The 20,025-nt window shown below is 44.3% G+C and overlaps 3 protein-coding genes across 7 annotated transcripts in view; 1 reads left to right on the top strand and 2 right to left on the bottom strand.

Moving 5' to 3' along the window:
• Nucleotides 1-5: 5 nt before the first annotated feature.
• On the bottom strand, nt 6-13,042 carry strn3 (striatin, calmodulin binding protein 3). Its single transcript, XM_017440406.3, has 16 exons — nt 12,515-13,042; nt 9,239-9,342; nt 8,556-8,629; nt 8,395-8,473; nt 7,909-8,070; nt 7,587-7,725; nt 7,376-7,511; nt 7,156-7,295; nt 6,899-7,077; nt 6,168-6,215; nt 5,840-5,961; nt 5,412-5,579; nt 4,850-4,990; nt 4,658-4,765; nt 4,466-4,552; nt 6-3,908 (listed from the first exon to the last, which is right to left on the bottom strand). The coding sequence occupies exons 1-16, from the start codon at nt 12,752-12,754 to the stop codon at nt 3,739-3,741; spliced, it is 2,097 nt and encodes a 698-aa protein (XP_017295895.1). The 5' UTR covers nt 12,755-13,042; the 3' UTR covers nt 6-3,738.
• Nucleotides 13,043-13,608: 566 nt separating this feature from the next.
• ap4s1 (adaptor related protein complex 4 subunit sigma 1) lies at nt 13,609-15,131 on the top strand. Of its 2 annotated transcripts, none has more exons than XM_017440398.3 (6): nt 13,609-13,770; nt 13,937-14,079; nt 14,165-14,251; nt 14,335-14,403; nt 14,625-14,636; nt 14,722-15,131. In XM_017440398.3, exons 2-6 carry the CDS (start codon nt 13,942-13,944, stop codon nt 14,848-14,850), a joined length of 435 nt encoding a protein of 144 aa, XP_017295887.1. In that variant the 5' UTR covers nt 13,609-13,770; nt 13,937-13,941; the 3' UTR covers nt 14,851-15,131. The 2 variants fall into 2 exon arrangements, with proteins under 2 accessions (XP_017295887.1, XP_017295886.1); XM_017440397.3 differs by having other exon boundaries at nt 13,614-13,770; nt 13,934-14,079.
• A 667-nt stretch (nt 15,132-15,798) lies between these two features.
• hectd1 (HECT domain containing 1) overlaps nt 15,799-20,025 on the bottom strand; it is a 28,434-nt gene continuing 24,207 nt past the window's right edge. For all 4 annotated transcript variants that reach the window (XM_017440403.3, XM_017440400.3, XM_017440401.3 and 1 more), the window contains 7 exons: nt 18,835-19,304; nt 18,537-18,695; nt 17,997-18,075; nt 17,681-17,774; nt 17,334-17,484; nt 17,110-17,254; nt 15,799-16,580 (listed from right to left, as the gene is read on the bottom strand). In XM_017440403.3, coding sequence (XP_017295892.1) covers nt 16,443-16,580; nt 17,110-17,254; nt 17,334-17,484; nt 17,681-17,774; nt 17,997-18,075; nt 18,537-18,695; nt 18,835-19,304 — 1,236 coding nt within the window. In that variant the 3' untranslated portion in view covers nt 15,799-16,442. The remainder of the gene's footprint in view (nt 16,581-17,109; nt 17,255-17,333; nt 17,485-17,680; nt 17,775-17,996; nt 18,076-18,536; nt 18,696-18,834; nt 19,305-20,025) is intronic.

Raw genomic sequence — 20,025 nt, 5'->3', positions numbered from 1 at the left:
CGGCAGACTGTACAGGTACACCATTTAATAGTTATTATAGACATTTTATGTACATTTCAACAACAGCTGTATTCTTTGTGGTACAGTCTTTAAAATTTTCTGAGTTTATAAAAAATAAGAACAACAACAACAAAAATCTAAACTCGCAATTTTATCAGAACATTTTTTTTGTTTGTTTGTTTTTATGGGAAGACTAGAAAAAATACTTTTATTGGATTAATCATGCAGTACACAAACAGAAGAGCTGTAGATCGATTAAAAAATAAAATCGTGTCGCTGAAAATGAAACGTTTTCGTTTGGACATGAAATTCAACCAGAAGCCACTTGAGATATAAACCGTTCAAGCAACAACAACAAAACAAATAAAATAAAACAAACAAACATTCAAATTAAAACTGTGGATCAAAACAAACCAAAACGATGAGGTTTTCTCCTCGTGAGTCACAGAATCGTTCAAACGTGTCGCTCCTCCACACAAAAACTAAACTGCTGCTTCGAAGAGGAGTCAGAAGGCGTGACGAAGAGGAGCGATGAAGAGGAGCAGCCTCCATCTTTCCTTCTCAGAGTTTTATAAAGTTTCTGTGAGGAGACTTTAGTGTTGTTCCACTCAGTTATCATAAAGTGAGGTTCCGTGAATGTCTTACCTCGTAGATATCTGTCTGAACGACCTCCGGTTGGAGAAAGACTTATTCTGACGGTACCGACGAGCTAACGGCTAGTCTGAACGCAGCGAAGAACAAAGCGGATCGCCGCCGTCTTCAAACCACCCGAGTCAGCAGAATAAAGCTTCACTCCCCCGCCAGCTTCACGCCACGGTGTCTATTTAGAGTTCTGTGGTTATTTACAGGTGCAAATAGCAGCAGCAGCTAGCTGTAGCACTTCCGCTGCAGCCCGGGGTGACTTCCTACGGGAGTAACATGTCAGCCGAAAACCAACCGTGAAACAGACAGAAACGTGAAGGTTTAAATAATAATCCGGAGGCGTTTGAAGACGACAGCGACCTGCGTTCAGACTAGCCGTTAGCTCATCCTTCCTGTCAGAATAAAAGTATTTTTCCTGCGACAGGTAAGAGGTGAACTGTGAGACAGAACCCCACTTCGAAATGTTCAAAATACCCCTTTAAAAACAAAGATGCACTGAAACCTTGAAGATGTGGATCTGCAGCTTTCAGAAAAGTTCATTAATGTTGAAATTTGATGATTTTGCCAAATTAAAATGAATTAATACACGTGAATGTAAAGTTTAATAACATTAATTTACTTTCAGTTGTTTGTGAAGCAGCCGGGCTGTTTTAATTATTATTATTCTGTTGTTAAATGAGGCGTTCAGAGTCCAATTATTCTAAAATCAGAAGCTGTTTGAACTGCTGCTAGTTCATAGAAACTGTGTTTCTGTCAGCGTTTAAATAAGAACTAAACTCTGTGTTCCTCTGGGTGTCGGCAGCAGCTCCTCTCCTCCTCGTGTGACGAAGAACAGAAGATATGTGAGGCTGTGAAGGCCAGACGAGACCACCAGGAGGAGCCAGAGTCCTCCCTGTCCCCACTAAGATCTTTATAAAAAACGATTATAAAAACTAGATTTATTCCACACAAACGGAAATAAGAAACTAAAGTAGAGCTATAAACGTCTGAATCTTGTCCTCGTGTCATAACGAGGCGCTCTGATTGGCCCATCGCAGGACGGAACGTCCAATCAGCTCAAATCTCATCAGAAATACAGAATATCTGTTGTTTAAACTCCAGATATTCAGCTGAATCCAGACGATCGTTTCTGCAGGTTTAAAGGAAAAATCCCCCTCAGGTTTCAGAAACATTTAGTGGATCCTGATTCTGTGCTTAAATCACTCGTTCCTCCTTAGAAAACGTAACAAACAGTTCTTACAGGAAGTGTCATAAATGAACTCAGCAGTTTGAACAGAACTGATTTAATAAAGACGCCTGAAGTCAGAGTGAAGTTCAGGCTTCCTGTGAGAAAAGAAAAAGGTAGAATGTGGAAGAAATTAGTTGGAGATGGAGGCGAGACAAAGATTCTCCATGTTCCTCTGACCACAGCTGGTCTGCAGCCGACCTCCCAGGGTGTGGACGCAGGAGGAACTGCAGCCCCAGGTTTTATCTGACAGACGGCAGAAAGATGAGGAAATCCTCCCGACTCTTCGAGCTGAACTCGGGTCACTTTCTGAGCCGTCACACTTTGAATCATGATGACGTAAGAAGAGCAGAAACACAGAAAGATTCTGACGGACGGGTCCGGTCCCATCAGTTCGGTTATTTTTATTTCTGAAGGTGTTTCTGCTAAACTGCTTCGGCTGTAAAGATAAAAGTCTTTGAAGAGGAAAAGTGATTCTTATCTTACCTGTTGTAGATGGCTCAGTTTGGTGAAACTAGTCCGAACGTTGCTGCCGTTTTAAAACAGCTCTAATGTTCAAACTTTACACCGCCGTTCGATTCTCAGTCCACAGTTTTTTACATGTGAGCGTAACTAGCAGCAGCTAGCAGTAGCACTTCTGCAGCGTTCAGGCGTGTCGCAGAGCAGGAATTTAATGTGAGATGTAATTTACTGTAAAGGTTTAAATAACAGTGTTCAGATAAAACTGATAAAACATAAAACATCAGAGCCATTTTAAGGCGGCGGGGAGGCCGGTCGACTCGGACCTGCCGCCTTAAAACATCAAAGCTTCGTGGCAGAAAAAACAAAAACTCCCTCCGAACTCTTCACACCTCGTTAGATTTCTGCAACAGGTATCTGAGAAACGTGCTACAGCTAGCTGCCAGAGCTCAATGTAGAAGAGCGAGATCAGATAATTTCTCCTAATGAAGGTCGCTTAGAGCCATCTGCAGCAGGTAAGATATTCACTTTTATACAGAACTCCATTTCAAAATGGCCGAACTGTTCCTTTAGCGTCCATCTGACCCCAGCTGAAGTCAAGAGACGGTTCCTGAAATCTGAACCCCGGGTTGGATTAACCACTCTTACCTGCCTCCATTATCACCCGCCACCCAGAGAGAAGTGCGATCATGTATTTACATGTTTCTGTCTGTCTGTTAGCAAAATATCTCATGAATTAGTGGATGGATTTTAATGAAACTCTCAGAAAGCGAATCACCAAATGACGTCTGTGACGACCTGATTCAAGATGGCCGCTGCAGCTCACACAGAAGAGTCTAAAACTGGAAGTCGCTGAGAGTCGACCTGAAGGCGGCGAAATGAAGAATAAACTGACCTGTTTGCAACCATGGTTACTTTCTGTTACTACAGAAATAAAAGCATGTAGAAGTACTTTTAGAAGTACTTCAAGCTGCAGAGCTCGAACCGGAACAGAATCACAGTAAATATGATGAAAAGATGGCCGCAGCCTCGAGTGTCATTAAACCGTTCTGTCTGCACATTAAAGGAGAAATAAATTCATCATTTAGTTGCTGAAGAAACGATGTAGTGAAGAGAAACGGAGCAGCTGAATGAGTGACAGCAGGGGGACTTTCTCTTTAAGCTGCGGCGCTCGTCTCGTCTGGATCAGCGGATTGCACTACGTTTAAACACAACGCGGCGGGAGACAGACTAACTACAGTTTGGACGGGGCAGACTGCCTCACGGCTGCAGCTTGAACGGGACACATTCCTTCACCTCCAGTCTGTTGTATGAATGTAGAACCTGGACAGACCTGGATCCTGGTCCGGCCGGTTCTTTGCTCCGCCTCTCGGCCGCGCGGTCGCCTGCTTCCTGTTCCTTTCCCTGCTCCTCTACACGTAGACCCGGGCGAGGGCGTCGGCTCCAGCGGAGGCGATGTAGGCCTTGGAGGGGTGGAAGGTCACGTCGTAGATGGCCTCCTCGCTCTTCTTACGGTGAGCCGTTATCTCCTGGACGCACGTCTTACTGTCCAGGTTCCACAGACGCAGAGAGCAGTCGTGACCTGAGGAGGAGGAGGAGGAGGAAGGTCAGCAAAAATCCACAAATTCAGAGCAAACTAATCTTCGACAGCCTGTCAGAACTTAATAAACTGACAGATTCCACCGTGAACAGAAACTAAACGTTTAAGCTGCTTCCTCGGGTCCAGGAGCTGCTGAGGTTCTGCTGCTCCGGAGCTCCAGGTGAGTTTTAACACAACGCCAGGGCGGAAGGACATCAGCAATGACCTCAGAGGAGCAGCTGCTGCTCAGTCTGGGAAGGGTCAAAGGTCAACTGGAGTCCATCGTTCCACAGAGAGAAAGATTAGACAGCTGCTGCTCTTCACCCTGAAGGTCAGACCGTGCAATGAGCTCCATCTCAGACTCTACAGGCCTCAGTCAGCAGGTTAAAGGTCAAAGGTTAAAGCCTCTGCTCTCTAAAAACAACATGGCAGCCAGAAGACTTCTGGACCAGAACCAGACCAGAGGACAGATCCTAACAGTTTTAATTTGGACAACAACCCTGGTGGTCTCCAGGTGAGACATCTGCAACAGGTAAGATGTTAGACGTTAGGAGACTTACTGCCAGAAATCAGGTAGATGCCGTTCGGATCTACAGCCAGACTGGTGACGGCGTCCAGGTGAGCCACCATGGCGTGGATCACTTTACCTGCAGGAGTCAGACAGGAAGAGACGCTTCAGAACGCGAGCCGCAGCGACCAATCAGGAGTCAGAGCCACGATGTGTGGCGTCCTGAATCAAACCGTGGGCTGACCTGACTTGTTGTCGAAGAATTTGATTTGTCGATCCTCGTGAGCGGTGATGGTGACCGGCAGCGTGGGATGACTCACCACCTTATTGATATGATTCAGACCCGGAACGGCTGAGCGAGAAGAAGAAGAAGAGAAATGATTGATTTATGTCCTGAAGGTGGTCGGATCGTCAGTACGAGTGTTTGCGTTCTTACTGCTGTCTCCTTGCCCCTTCAGCACCAGTGCAATCTGGGAGGTCTCCAGGTCGTACACCACCACGTCTCCACTGTTAAAGGACACCACCATGTGGGCGGGGTCACAGCCGTTAAAGTCCACCGACGTGGGGACGCCGTGCTCTGCAGATGAACACATGAATGAGGAGCTTTTAGCACCTTTTCCACCCCGGAGGTTCAACAATAACTGTGAGGGTCATCAGGACTGTTAGTCCTGCCGTGTTAGCTTTCGCACCACCTGGGGAACAATGATTCTGCTCTCAGCTGATGGACGCTTCTACGTGACTTTCACCGAGAAAAACCAGTGGAGGAATCTGTATTTGGAGCTGCGAGGGTCGTTGGTTTAACGTTTAAACAGACTTTATTAAAAACGACATTTTAAAGTTAAACATGTGCGTGAAAAAACAAAAATTTGGTCAATTTATGGTGAAAACGCACAAATAAATGAAACAAAACTCATAAAAAGGCGGTGAGGTGACTAACGACGTGGTTCTGAAGAGGAGAACCGAGCCGGTTCTTTAAGGGTTCTGAAGCTGAACCTCACCCTCGTTTGTGTTGAAAGTGCTGATGCAGGGTTCTTTCTCCGTCGGGTTCCACAGCTTCACCGTTCCGTCGGCGGAGCAGGACAGGAGGCGGTTCTTGATGCCACTGTAGGCCAATCCCCACACGGCGTCCGTATGCCCCGCCCACGAACCCGCCAGGACGCTGGAATCTGGAGGCAAAGATGGAGACGGGCCGACTTTAACGAACAGAACAGATTCTGTCGGGCAAGACAAAAACAAATAATAACTTCTGACATTTAGTTTTAAAAAAAATCCTTTTTGTCAGGTTATCTGAAAAATCTGACATTTTTTAGGTCTGTGAACGCATCACTGCTGAGTTTTACTGAAGACTGTTTGACATCCAGAAGGAAATTTAAAAAATAAAGACAAAAAATTAAAAAACATTTAAGAGTTATCGTTGTTTAAACACCGTAAGTGTCGTAGGGGTCGACGTTGGAGCCGGGGATGTTCCACCACTGGATGGTCGAGTCGATGCCGCCGCTGAAACACTGCTCGCCACTGGAGGTCATCGCCAACGACAACACCGGGCCACTGAGGAACAAGAGCGGTTTTAAATTTACTCAGACTGTAAACGGACGCCTCGGCCTCTCGTTGTAAAAGGAACCAGTTTTATTTTTCCCTTTGTCTCAAACTAAAAACACACAAACGTTTCAGAATTCGTCATCAGCGCGTTTTAACTCTTCATGGGTCAAAAACAAAGATCTGATGACTTTGACACATCAGGTTCTGATACGTACACGTGACCCCTGAAGGTGTAGATCGGTTCCACATCAAAGGAGGCACTTCTGCAAAAAACAGCAAGAACAGAAAACAGATTATTAACTAATCTGTACCTGACGCTTTATCAGCTAAAGAAGCCGAAGCTCCTGAAAGATCAGCTTTAATGTGGTTTATAACCAGCGTTCTCTTTCTTCGGCTAATTATTGAGCTGAAACTGAGCGGAAAGCTAAAAATAGCATCCAAAAGCAGCTAAATGCTAACTTAAAAAAGCAAAATGCTAGCTAAAAGCAGAAAAAAAGTCAAGTAGCAAAAAGCTACCTAAACACTAAAAGAGCAAAATGCCAGCTAAATATAAGATTGTGTTAGCTTTTAGCTAAAATTAGCATTAACAGAAGTAGAAATAGCATTAGCAGAACTAGCAGTAATAGTCCTAGCGATAGCATAAGTGCCAGTGGCAAATTTAGCATTAGCTTTAGTAGAATTAGCTTTAGCAAGACTAGCATTAGTATTAGCTGCAGCTGGAGTAAACAGCAGGAACTGATGGAAACGTTAAAGAGAAGTGTTTTTAAATGATCCTAATGTTTTTATTATGGATTTCTTTAAATAAAAAGGTTAATATTTTAAAAAGAACAAATGCTACAAACAGCAGAAGTCACAGCATTCATCTCCTGAAGGATTTTTTGAATTTAAAGACTTTTCAAAATAAAGCTGCAGCCAGCATTTCAAAATAAAGCCGTAGCGAGCGTACTTCTTAGCCGGGACTGTCTTGGTGAGGTTCCACAGTTTGAGGGTGTGGTCTTCAGACACCGTGACCAGACAAGGCTCCACCGGGTGGAACGCCAACGCCCGCACCCCGTCGAAGTGGCTCCGTAACGTGTACTTCGGGTTCCACGTCTTCCTGAACGTGGACTCCTTACTGGAGGACAGCTGGGGGACAAACACGAGGGCGGCGTGATGACGTTTATCAAGAACTCTGACAGAGCAGAAGCCTTTCAGGTTTCTCACATCGTAGCCGAAGTCCGCCTCGTCGTTGGTGACGGTGAGGTCGGCGAGGTCCCCCAAACCCAGGACGCTTTCCAGCACGTCGTCCGACCCGCCCAACAGGAAGGACTTCCCCCGTCCGGTGGAAAACGGCAGAGGCTCCGCTGCAGAGACGGACAAACACGTTTCACCATCCGACTCCATCCCAACCATCAGGTTTGCAGCAGGGCTTCCAGGTTCTCACCCCACTCCGTCCCGTCTCCGGAGCTGCGCGCCTCACCCGCCCCCTCTCCGTCCTCCGCCGTCACCAGGAAGTCGAACTCCTTCAGGGCTTCCTCTGTGTCGGCGTCATCCTCCGACGCCAAGCCCTCGTTCCCGACCTACACAACAAACAGAAAGCGCTCAGAGAAACATAAAGCTGCAGCTCACCGGGACGGAGACGGGTCCTAACGTACGTTAGCTTTGTGTTTTTTAGCTCGATGGTGTTTGTCGGTGCTGATGTCGTCCATCAAGTCTCCCTCCTCATCATCATCCTCATCGCTGTCCTCGGCGTTTTCCAGGAAGTTGAACGTCTCCAGGTTGTCGTTTGAAATCCTGAACACAAATTAGGACAAAGACTCACTGATGTTTGGTCTAGTAGGAGAGAACGTGCTTAAAGGGTTTTAACAATAATAACAATGTGGGTTAAAAATACAAAACAAGCGACTCAGCAGAGAACTGCTTTAAGTTTCAAACTGGATCTTGAGGCTCAGTTGGGTTCTCTGTGGCTGTTTGTACCTCTTGGAGTCTTTGCATCGCTCCGTCCCATTAATCAGGTGCTGCAGGTTCTTGTTCTCGACGGATCCGTTCTGCTCAGAACCCGACAGGCCGAGCAGAGAACGGACCCTCTGAGTTCGGACGTCCAGGATGGTGTCCGTGTAGCCGACTTCCTGCAGGTACCTAAAACAGTTTGACGTTGGCGTCAACACCAGACAACTGCTGCAGCCACTTTTAAATAATTTACTAACTTTTATTGAGTCTTAATCAGCATCAAGGAGCTCAGGATGATAAAAAACTTGTTTTAAGAGACAAACTTTTACTTTTATTTCAACATATTTATCTTTATTTACAGAAGTTATCCTTGTGGAACTACATTAACATCTGATTTGATCTGATTTTAGCTTTCAGCTAGCCGTTGCTGTCATTCGTCTCTCTTCCTATCCTTTCCTCCAGATTAAATGTGATTTTCTCGTGCTGAACGCTGAGGCTGTGATGTGGTCTTACTGTCGGAGAAGCTGTCGTCCTTGTTTCCACATGAGCTGACTGTTGGCAGGAACAGCCGAGACTTCCGACTCTTTGGTGTCTAAACAAACAAAAATAAAACCGCTGAGATAAAACCAACGCGCCGCCTGCTGGGAACAACACGGAAGCTGCCGTTTGCTCACCTGATTCAAAGCTCGGCATCCTCACCTCCCCCTGGTTTAACTCTGTTCCATATTTTAACTTGTGATATTTTGCCCTGAAATTAAAAAGTAGAAAACATTTCCACCTTTATTACAGGAACAGATTTAAAGAAGACATGACGAGATGGAAAAGAGAACTCCCAACTTTAAATAAATATGATTATTAATTAAAATAACTAGACAACAAACTGTTTAATGTCTGATGTCATTATGGGCTTGAATGTCATCTTAATTTTGAGCTTTTATGATTAGAAATACACATACAGGCTCAAATATATCCACACATTCACCTAAACTTGTCAATAAATTGTCCTAATTTGAAAAGCTGGAGGTCAATTAACTTTCTGTAATGATCATGATTGACCGCAGCAGAAGGTTTTCTGTTTGCCAGCATAAAACAGAGTTATTTGACAGCAATCATTGGCTCCATCAGTCCTCCTCAGTTTGAAGGAACCACAAAGGTTCAAGCTGCCGTGAACTGGAACCCGCTGGGACACAAAAAGCCTGTGGTGGACTCGCTAAGAGACATTTAACAAGATTAGTGGGAGTGTATGGATATATCTGAGCCAGCACAAATGATATCACGCAGCTGCTGACTGGTGAGTTTCCACCGTTTCATTACGAGCAGCTGACGTAAAAGAAGCATTAGGCCATCAGTTTCTTACCTTTCCTGCTTTAAAGCATATTCTAACATCTTAATTCTTCTAACCAGGTCGTTCTTTAGGTTCTCCTGGCCTTTCCGTTCGCCCTGCAGAAACGCTATTCTGGCCTGGAGAAACACAAGAAACACAACAAGTTCAGGCATCAAGATCGACCCGAGAGTTCATCTCTAATCCGTCTCAGTTTAGTTTCTGTCACGTCTGCACAGAAGGCCAGGTGTAAAAACCACACAGATGATAAATAATAACTACGAAAAACTGGTCCAGATCTGCTTATCTTCATTTCCAAGGCGTGCTCCCGTGGAGGTGGGCGATGAAATAATGTGCACGGCCAAGATTATAAAACACTGATACATAAAATGTGACCAAACGGATCATTGTTGACACATTCAGAAGTCACTGAGACTGCAGCTGTCAGACCGGTCAGATACCACCTTAAAGGCTCCAGATGAGATCTAACTTTTAGTTTTAGTTTGGTTTGTTACACAGCGAGACTCTGCTGCACGAATCGGACTAAAACAGCTCCTGCAGTGCTTCAGAAGATGAATGAGCTCAGTTATGGATGATCAGTATGTGTGGGAGCGTCTGATGAGCTCACTGGCCCAAATTTACCAGGCTGACAGATCAGACCAGGCGGTATAAGTCCGTGAGTCATCAGGGCTTTTCCTCTGAACAACTGCGTGATGAACTCACGGCGGTGTCTGATGAAGACCCCAGGCAACACCCTGTCCTGGACACAAACCCAAGAACTGACTGCAACCAGCTGCTCAGAGACACCGAGACACCCCCACACCCGGGACAACTTTCTATAAACACAAGAGGAGATATGTAAAAATAAAAGTCAAGAGAAACACCGTTCTAACAATATAAAACCCCCCCTCCATGTTCTGACAGAGCTGAACCCTGGTCTGTGTGTTGCAGTTATTTTGGGCCGTTCTACTTTTAGCGCTCAGCTGGGACGGGGCTGTCAGCGCAGGGCCCAGTAGGCCACGCTGCCTACTTACAGCCTCCTGTTGCCCCCTTTACTAAAACATGGAGGCACCTCCAGCAGACGGAGGTAAACAGGAAGACACCTGACCCGACAGAATCACTCCTTATTAAGAGCTCACACTCAGGTCAGGGACAACAGAGGAGAGACATCTTCCAACTATTTAACTACTACTGAGCATCACACGGTCCTCGTTAACAACAGAAACATCTTATCAGCTGCAATTTAAACAACAAACTTCCTAAACTTGAAGGAATTCTCATCCTTTAGGTAAAAAGAAAGTGTGGATGCACAACCATCTTAGTATGACAGAAATACTCTTAAAGTTATTTTACTCTTACATAGCTAAAAGTATCGAACAACTCAGTAAGTTGATTTCAGTTTTCATCGATGTTTATTAGCGATATTGAGCTCAGTTTGAGCTTCCTGTTGGCTACAGATCTGTTATTTTTCTTTATTTTATTAAACTTCCTGTTTGTTTTGAGGACAGCCATAGTTTTGTGACTGAGCGGTCAGTTTGGAGTAAAAAAAACTAATTAAAAGAGTCGTATCAAAGCGTCCTCTGCATAAATAAAGTGCATTCATCTGTGTGTAAAACAGGTGAATGGTTATTTTAGTCATTTTATACCACACACTTGTAGTTATTAGGAGGAAAAAAGGATTAAACATAAATTAAACTTGTTTAATCAAAAATATTTAAGATGTTAGTCATTAAACCAACATTTGTGAACTAAATGTTCATCACATTTCCCTTCTGAGCCTTAAAGGATCTTCATAAAGAGGCTGAAATGCTCCTTAAAGCTTCAGTAAACATGTAATAACAGTGAGAAACTGTCTCTTCTCGAATACATTTATCGTTCTGATCACAGCAAAAAGAGGTCAAAATCACACAAAAACATCAACGAACAAGCACACAAAGTAGGCTGTGTTTAATAAGCCTGAAGAAGAAACTAACTAACGTATAACATTTAACCCAGGGAGTGTTTCCTGTCAGTTAACAGCACCTGTCACCCAGCCGGCAGACAGAATACGTCATGTACCGTTTTCCTTACGGCGTGTCGATGAAAACATGAATCATATCAAACCGCCGAAAATCTCCGTCTTTTAGTTCAGGCTGCTTTTCTTCCCGTTTCACAGTCCGAGTCAGACGTTCACACGTTTCTTCTGCAGCTCCTCACAAACTCCTCTGATCGATTTTAAACCAGAACAGATTTTTACGAAGACAGCAGTGAAAACAGAAACGTATCAGTTTGGTTGTGTTATGAAATGTTCTGGATGTGTCACCACTGTGGAGGTTCTAGCTGTGAAAAGTGACAGTTTTCTAAAAAAAAAAAAAAAAAAAAAAAAAGGTGTTTTTTGGGATCAGAACCAACCTGAGGAGAAGTTTAACCTCTTATCTACGTAAATTGGTGCGCTTAGGGTGAGAAAGTGTTAAACAGACAAACGATACTTGTTTATTTGCATCTCCAGGACCTCCAAGATGGCCGACATCAAGTTTGGTGACATCACATGAACACTTCTAAAACAAATTTCTAAAACAAATTAAACACTAGCTATGGCCTGCTGGTTGGGGATACTAGAATACAACTAATCATCACATTTCTGCAGTTTGAGCCTCATATATCTGATTTGTTTTGATATCAATCAACAGCTTTAGAAAGACTGAAGGTCTTCTAGAGATGTTTCTAAGCTCTAAATCCCCTTAAGGAACACCACTGAAGCATTGTTTTGATGAAGAACCTCAGAAACCAAACACAAAGCCTGCATGTGGAGCTGACAGTGAGCAGTAACCTTTCTAACACTCTTCTTTCTCAGACAGACAGTTCCTGTAAATCAGTGTCAGGCCTAGCCTTTAGCATCAACATTAGCAACACAGCTAACTCTGATATTGTCACGAACCGGGAGCATTTTCACCAGTAAATATTCAACATTTTATCAGCAAATACAAACCCGTGTTTGCTGGTAAACAGTACGGGTTTCATATTTGTCACGAACTGATAAAAAAAATCTCCGGACTACCTGACACAGGAGCTACAACAGCTAGCCTACAATTCATCCTTGGCAGCTAAGTGGAGCTAGCTTCAGTCGAGCCACTCATCCAACAGGAAAATAAAAACTCAAGAAATGTTAACCTTTAAATTTAACCTGATCTAATGTGAGTTGGATTCCCTGTATTGTCCCAGAGGCGATAAGCCCCGCACCAATGAGCCCTCTGGTTGTTGCTGCTGGTGGGTGAATGTTTCGGTGCTAAACGGCTAATCTGTAGCTAGCTTGGTGGATGCTAAGCGGCTAACCTGGAGTTCGGCCCTCTCCACTTCCCAGTGTGCCCTCTCCATCTCGAAGCGGGCCCACTCGTGTTGGATGTAGTGCAGGATGCCGGGGATGGTGTACTGCTGAGGCCGAGGCAGGTCATCGGTCTGCTGGGGCACCATGACGGCCCCAAGCGACGGGTTCGCGTTGCCGCTGCTCCCCTGCTGCGGCGGCTGCTGCTGTCGCGGAGCAGCCGCTCCTCCTCCGCCGGGGTGTTCGTCCATGTTTAATGTTTTCGTTCGGGAGTTTTATTGTTTTCTTAGAGACGAGAAGCAGGAGAGCGAGCCTGCCGAGAATCCTCCGTGGGTCCGCCTGATGAGAGGCGGTGTGAGAGGCTTGCTGCCCCGCAGCGTCTCGGGCGGAGAGGCTGGATGTAAACGCGGTGTTTACGTGTTGGTCTAACCGGCTGCCATCACTGCTCTCCGCCTGGATCCGACGGTCACGGTGGGAGAATTCAGCCGCGCTGCATGACGGGACATTCACCCTGCTTCTTCTCACTTGGAATGGATCGGAGATCGGGACAAAGTGGGCGGGCGCTGCGCTCTGATTGGTGGTTCAGGTTACGGCAGGGGGAAAGGGACAATTCTGACCTTACTTGGCGAAGGAGAAGGCCTATTTCTGCCGTAACCGGGATATTTAATTATTTATTTGTTTTAATTTGTTGACTTTCTTAAAAAAAATTAGCATACATCTCCTGAAACTCTAAATCCTTCATTTAGTGTATTATCCTGCTGTTCAATCTGTTTTAATCACTTCATCAATTAAATAATAGGAGTATCTTAAAGAGAAAAGCTGTTTTTTTTAAATGTGCAAGACTTTCAAGGCAGATTTTTATTTCCTGCAAGAAAAACATGTATATAAAACTTGTCTTCACTGAATATTTTAAGATAGTACATCATAATCTTGAAACAATAGATCTTAATTATGAAAGGCTAAGTCATATTTTTGAGATGCTAAGTCATAATTATGAGTTTTTCTATCAGAATAGCTTAATTGGGCTTTTATAAATTTCATTCTAAATAAATTTACTAAAATTGTAGATAATTTCTTGTCTACATTCCAGTTTAGCAGGCGGCGGTAATGAAGCTTTTATTTTGGTGCCAACCTCCAAAAAGCCCACGAAGAAGAATGTTTACTTGTTGTTTGATGGCGGATTAAGTCGCCGGTGTTAAACCATCTGACTGTAGAGAGCTGTTTGTCTGTTAGGGATAATATCAGGATCACAGCGAGTTAGAATCAGGTATTTTTGTTCATTTAATCCAGACTTATTAAGCTAAAGACAGAAGCTAACTGAGTTAGCTGCTAGCGAAACTTAACCCAGCGGTGGTGCGTTTAAGGACACTTCGTCGTTCCAGCTACCCATGATAAAGTAACACTTTTTGCTGTTGTTGTTCCGGAACCAGCAGGCAGGATGATTAAGTTCGTGCTGATGGTGAACCAGCAGGGTCAGACCAGACTATCCAGGTACTACGAGCCGGTGGAGCTGAGCAGGAGGGCGGCGCTGGAAGCCGCGGCTGTCCGCTGCTGCCTGAGCCGCAACAAGGACCAGGTACTGCGCATGCGCGACGCCCAGGTAGGTCCGTGGTCTGACACAGAAACAGGTGACCGGAGCCGTTACCTCTGCCTCTCCCCAGTGTTCGTTTGTGGAGTACAAAGACTTCAGGCTGGTTTACCGTCAGTACGCTGCTCTTTACGTGGTGATGGGAGTCACTCACAGTGAGGTGAGGATGATGAAGATGAGCTCAGTGTTTTCCTCCTCATCTTCATGTTTAACATAAAGTCTGTCTCGTCTGGACTCCCGCAGAATGAGCTGTCCATCTACGAGCTGATTCAGAACTTTGTGGAAGTTCTGGATAAATACTTCAGTCGTGTGGTGAGTTCAAGGCCCTTTTCTACTAAACTTTGATTTTAAATGGTTTGGAAATGGTTCCAACCCTTCCCAGGGTCAAAGGTCAGCAACATTGCTGATGTCTTTCCGACTTGGCGCTGTGTTAACACACCTGAAAATTACACGCTGAAATTTCAAACATTTTAATGGTGGAGATGTTTCTGGATGATTTATTTGTTCATAAATGTCTTTCTGTCTCCCAACAGAGTGAGCTCGACGTATCCTTTACCCTGCTAATAAAGAAATATGACAGTAAATCAGCCTGAAACACACTGGAACCCTTGACCCCGTTGACCCCATCAGATCATGTTTAACCTGGACTCGGTCCACGTCATCCTGGACGAGATGATCCAGAACGGCCACATCGTGGAGACGAACAAGAGCCGCGTCCTCGCTCCGCTCACCGCCATCAACAAGATGGTGGACGGGTGACGGGCTGGTGTAGAAGAAGTGATGAGAAGTGGAGAACCTGACTGAGTTTATGAACAAAACAGTTTGTAGTTAAAACTCAGGTTGAAATGATTTCAAGGAATTCTGCTTTCATTACACAGACTCAGCGTTTTTGTTTTTTTATATTTAACATTTTTTAGTGTAATATATATGAATGAATGAGTGAATGAATGAGTGAATGCTTTATTCCTGAGGAAACTGTCTTGTCATGTCATGTTATTTTCTGTTTTACATGAAAATAAAATGTTTTTATTTAAACTACAGCTGAATCCTTCAGTTATGAAACCTTAAAATAATTAGTTTGAAGTGATTTTTCAGAGAATTTCGTTATAATTGATGGTTCTGTTGGTATTTATTTCCATTTTAAAGCTAGATACTCAGTTTATATCAGTTGGGAGTCATTTCTGGCATCCAAACTGTAAATGTTTTGTACAGCGATGGGATTTTATCCCAGTAAGAAAAAACAAAAAGTGGACATCAGGAAAGTGTCCCATTTTCTTATTTAAAAAGTTTTAAAGCTGGGGTTAAAGTTTAATTTGGGAAACCTGCAGCCATATTTACTGTAAAAAAAGTAACTAAATCAAATTTAATCTGGAGTTACAGGAAGTTAAAACACAAAGTGAGGAAGAAACTCCGGGTTCAGTCTGGTCCTTTTTTCCTGATGGAAGCAGAGAGATTTTAATTTAAATAAAAAAAAGAAGTCTAAAACTTTTATTATTCATCTTTTACATCAAGTCAAAAACTTTCCTTCATGAGCCGTTCAGGGAAAAACAGTTTTAGCTTTTAGAAACTGTAATTTGGAACAAAATCTGGAAAATAAATCTTTTTTTCAAACTTATTTCCACCAGTTTTGAGCCATTCTGAGCTGCTGTATATTAATGATGTCAGACTTTAAATTATCATGTTTTTAAATCACCACAGGACTTCATCTTTACTTCATAGTTTGCAAACATTTTAATGATTATTTTTTTTGGAGCATACACATTTGAAAATATTTGTTTACCCCAAACTGCAACTTCAGTTAAATAAATGTTTATAATATACAAAGAAAATACAGGGAGAGCAGAGCTTTTTGTTTTTTTTCTTACCTTTAAATGTGCATCGCACACAACCGTGGGTTTGTTTTTTTCTTGTTTTGTTTTATAGCATATCAGAAACGAAACACAAAAAGCTCTTTGAACTTTGACCTTTCTATCTGGTCGGAAACGAACCGAAAACCTGTCGCACGCGCAGAGGTGAAATGTAACTGAAGACGAACTTAAAACAAGTCGAGGAGGAAAAAAAAATTAAACGAGCACGACTCTGATGGAAAACTAAGTCAAACCAGGCACTGGACTGAACACACACACACACACACACACACACACACCAGCCTGCAGGATCTGAGGAGACAAAGATGGACGACTGAAGATGTTCTTTAATCTGATTTCTACAACATGAAGCTCTCCTTCCAGCAGGCCGGCCGTCCGTCTATCAGTCACTTGGCTGGTTGCCCCGGCAACACGGACAGATGATTTATTTATTTATTTTTATTTGAGGCGCATGCTCAGCGTGACAGCAGCGGAGGTCAAAGGTCAGTTGAGGTGGAAGCCCTTCTCCATGGTGGCAGCTAACAGGCGCTCCCTCATGATGTCCTCGGAGGAATACTCGGGGAGCTTCAGGTAGTGGACACATGTGTTGACGGAGGGATAGCTCGAGTCGGTGGCGTCCACCTGAGGACGGCAGCAGGAAGTCAGGTTAGAGACACCCGGGGGTGGGGGACGGGAGGAGCCGAATCGATTTTCAAATCTGGGACGAGAAGACACGTCTGAAGGCTCAAAGTCTGGTTAAGATTTAGATTCAAACATCCATTTCAGTGACAAAACTCTCCTAAAAGTCCCGGCGGTCTAGTTATGAGGGAAGCCTTTTCCCTAAACTTTCAGATGTTTGAAGAGGTTTTTTTTTTTTGGAGGTTAGCACTCTGTGTTTGAGACTTATTGTGAAGGATTGGACTAAACCGAACCTCATCCCAGATCCATCCGATGTGATAAATGCTAACTGTTAGCTTTTCTATGGTGTTTTCAAGGTTAAGTTAGCATCTATGCTAACTGTTAGTCAGCAGCCTGTGATTAACAGGGTTTCCTGACATGTTGTCAGGTGTAAAAATGTGTTTATTTAAGCTTTAAGCTAACTGAGATGCATCTATAATGGCAGTCCTCTGGGCAGAGTCAACCGTTCGGGTCAAACGGAGAGCGGACCCACCTTTCTGACGATGGTGAGGCGCGGGTGCAGGTTGGCGAGGCCGCCGGGCGGCAGCGTGGAGCAGCCGGTGGTGAACTGCAGGAAGGCCTTCCTCTCGTCAGACGACATCCCGCATAAAACTCTGATGAAGCGCTGGAAGCCGGGGCTGCAGAGAGACAAGTTAGTCCTAAAAGCACTTCTTTGTACCTGAAAGGCCTTCAGACGAACAGGGAAACACGCAGCACCTGTCTCTGGTGTAGCCCAGCTTTGGCTCGGTGTAGTTGATGATGTCATCAGCATTCCAGGAAGGTGATTGGTTGCCACAGAGGATCATCTGCACTTCCTTAGGACTGAAAGAGCTCAACTTCTCCATCGGAAACACGCGATTAAAACCCTCTGAGGAGCAGGAAAAAAAGCCTGTTTCTGTTTTATTTGTAAACAACATGATTTATCACTGAATACAAACAAAAACAAGACTGATTTGGAAGAAGTTAGTTTACAGTAAATTTAATAATATCTGAAACTACAGATAAACTGTGTGTGTGTGTGTGTGTGTGTGTGTGTGTGTGTGTGTGTGTGTGTGCGTGCGCACCTTTGAAGGCCTCCATCTGTTTCTGGATGCCGGTGTGCATACATAAGTCAAACATCAGCTCCACGTACTCCTCGGCGTTCTCCATGGTCACCATCTACACAGACAGCAGGAGAAACTCATCTGAGACGGTTTCAGGACTTTATATTAGCAGTTTTTAAACCGTTAGCTTCCCGTCACACCGAGTTAATCCATTTCAGGTTAAAAATCTTAAATACGACTTCCTGTTTGACTTCAGTGTGAGCTCCCTGTGGCACAGATTCATCTTAAAATTTAAAAACAGTTTGTTTTTACGTGGAACCTCTGGGTGAGGCGTTACCTCGTCGTCTCCGTTCGGTTTCAGATCCACCGCAGAGAAACCGTGAACCTTCGACGACGGGCAGAACTGGAAGTTTAACCTGTCGGAGAGAAAAATCACGTTTGCTCAGCAGTTCTGACCGAAACTGAAACGTCTGCGTGTCTCACAAACCGCTCCTGGTTTTTACAGCAACAGATTCTGAATCAATTATTCATAAAAACCCAAACTAACGAGGACACCGAGGCCTCGCACTGAACTCAGAAAGCTGCGACTTTCAGCATTTTTGCATAAATAATAACTGATAAATAATTATTATTCAGAGGCTTTTTAGACCTGAAACTTGCTGTAATTAACCGTTTGTACCTCAGTGCTGATTCCACCAGTTATTGGTTCTACATTTATACTGAGGATTATTTTTCCTTAAATGCTGCAGTTTTATTGCATTTTTTTGTGAAAATACAACATTTAAAAAGAGCCAAAATACTTTCCGATCAGTCTCACGAGTTCCTTTCATTAAAAAAATGCTAATTGTGTGTGAGTGTGTGTGCGTGCGCGTTTTACCCGAGATCCTCGATGCTGAGAGGCGGTCCGGAGCCCAGCGGGTTCCTCAGCATCAGGTCCTGCAGCCTGGTGTTCTTCTCGTCCTCAGACAGGTTCTTGCTGGCTAAGATCTGCCTCCTCTTCAGCGCCAGCTCCTTCACCTCCTTCAGGAAGCTGGCTCTGCACGGAGACAAGGAAACCGACGCCATGTTTGTGTGCAGATTGTATCAGGTTAATAAAAACCGTGTTTAAACACAGTCATTCTGACAGATCTGGTCCATATCAGCATGAAGAGCTGAGTAAAGGAGGAGGTTCTGACCGGTGCGGGTTGACGAGCTGGAAGTCGTCCCACGTCAGGATGCCGTGGTACCAGGCGGGCGGTTTACGTTTGGGCGGGTCCATGATGAACTCGGACTTTGAGTCCTCGTCGAAGCTGCCCACTGAGAACGTCTCCTGACTCTCCTCCGTGGACGCCTCCGACTGCACCTCGGACAGCAGCTGGGAGCGCTCTGGTCCGTGACCCGGCAGCGAGCTGCGAGACTGGTACAGCAGCTTGCTCATGTTGGATTTAATGTCCCCCATGCAGAGCAGCTTGAAGAAGGGCTGCGACACCGGCAGGTCCACCAGCCGGTTGTCCTGGATGCACTTGGCCAGAAAGACGCCCAGGAAGTGGAAGAGCTTGGTGATCCGGTCCAGCTCCTCGCTGTCCTGGGGGAACGGCGCCGGAAACAGCCCGCAGGAACGCTGCACATAGAAACCTGGAGGCTTCAGGCCACCGCCCAGGTCCACCTGAAACCAGGAAAACAATCAGGATCAGAGTCTGAAGAGTTTAACTTTAATAAATCTATCTGACAGCAAAATCCTCATCACCGAGACGATCTCAATCATTTCCACAGATTCTGATTTTAATTCTTGTTTGACCAGAATATGCACAGAATTATGAATTATTTAGACTCCACCACAGAGAGGTCAGCTTACAAAGCAGAAAAATGTGACTGTGGTAGTAGCTGAGAGTCATCCCCAACCCTCTAACTCTTTGCCTGAAGCTGGATCTTTAATATTTAAGGCGGTATTTTTATATTTTGAATCATTTGCTTGATGAAGATCAAAGATCTTCTCCTAAATTAGTTCTGGTTTCCAAGTTAATGAGAAAACTTTTCTTTAAGGAGACCAAACAGTTAAAAGTTTTTTCTCATTAGATGCCTTCTGTTGAGGCTCATTTATTTTCATTTGAAAAAGCTTCAAAACCCACCGGAACAAAAAGAGTCTTCATTTTAAATCATTTCAAAGATTTAAACCATTAAATCCTCTTTAGTTCAGACATCCTGTCAAACCTTTCCTCTTGTTCTTACGTTGCTGGAGAAAGAACATTGTCATTCCTTACGTTGCTGGAGTATCCGAGAAACTCAGAAGGATTTTCTCCAAACACAACATCCCAGTACATTTCAAACCCAACAGGACTCTCAGACAGAGGCTGGTCCACCCTAAGGACAAAACACCCAAACCCAAA

Source organism: Kryptolebias marmoratus, linkage group LG10 (genome assembly GCF_001649575.2).
Source record: "Kryptolebias marmoratus isolate JLee-2015 linkage group LG10, ASM164957v2, whole genome shotgun sequence".
Lineage (NCBI taxonomy): Eukaryota > Metazoa > Chordata > Actinopteri > Cyprinodontiformes > Rivulidae > Kryptolebias > Kryptolebias marmoratus.
Note: the sequence above shows the minus strand (reverse complement) of the source record. Positions and strands in the feature narration are given on the sequence as shown.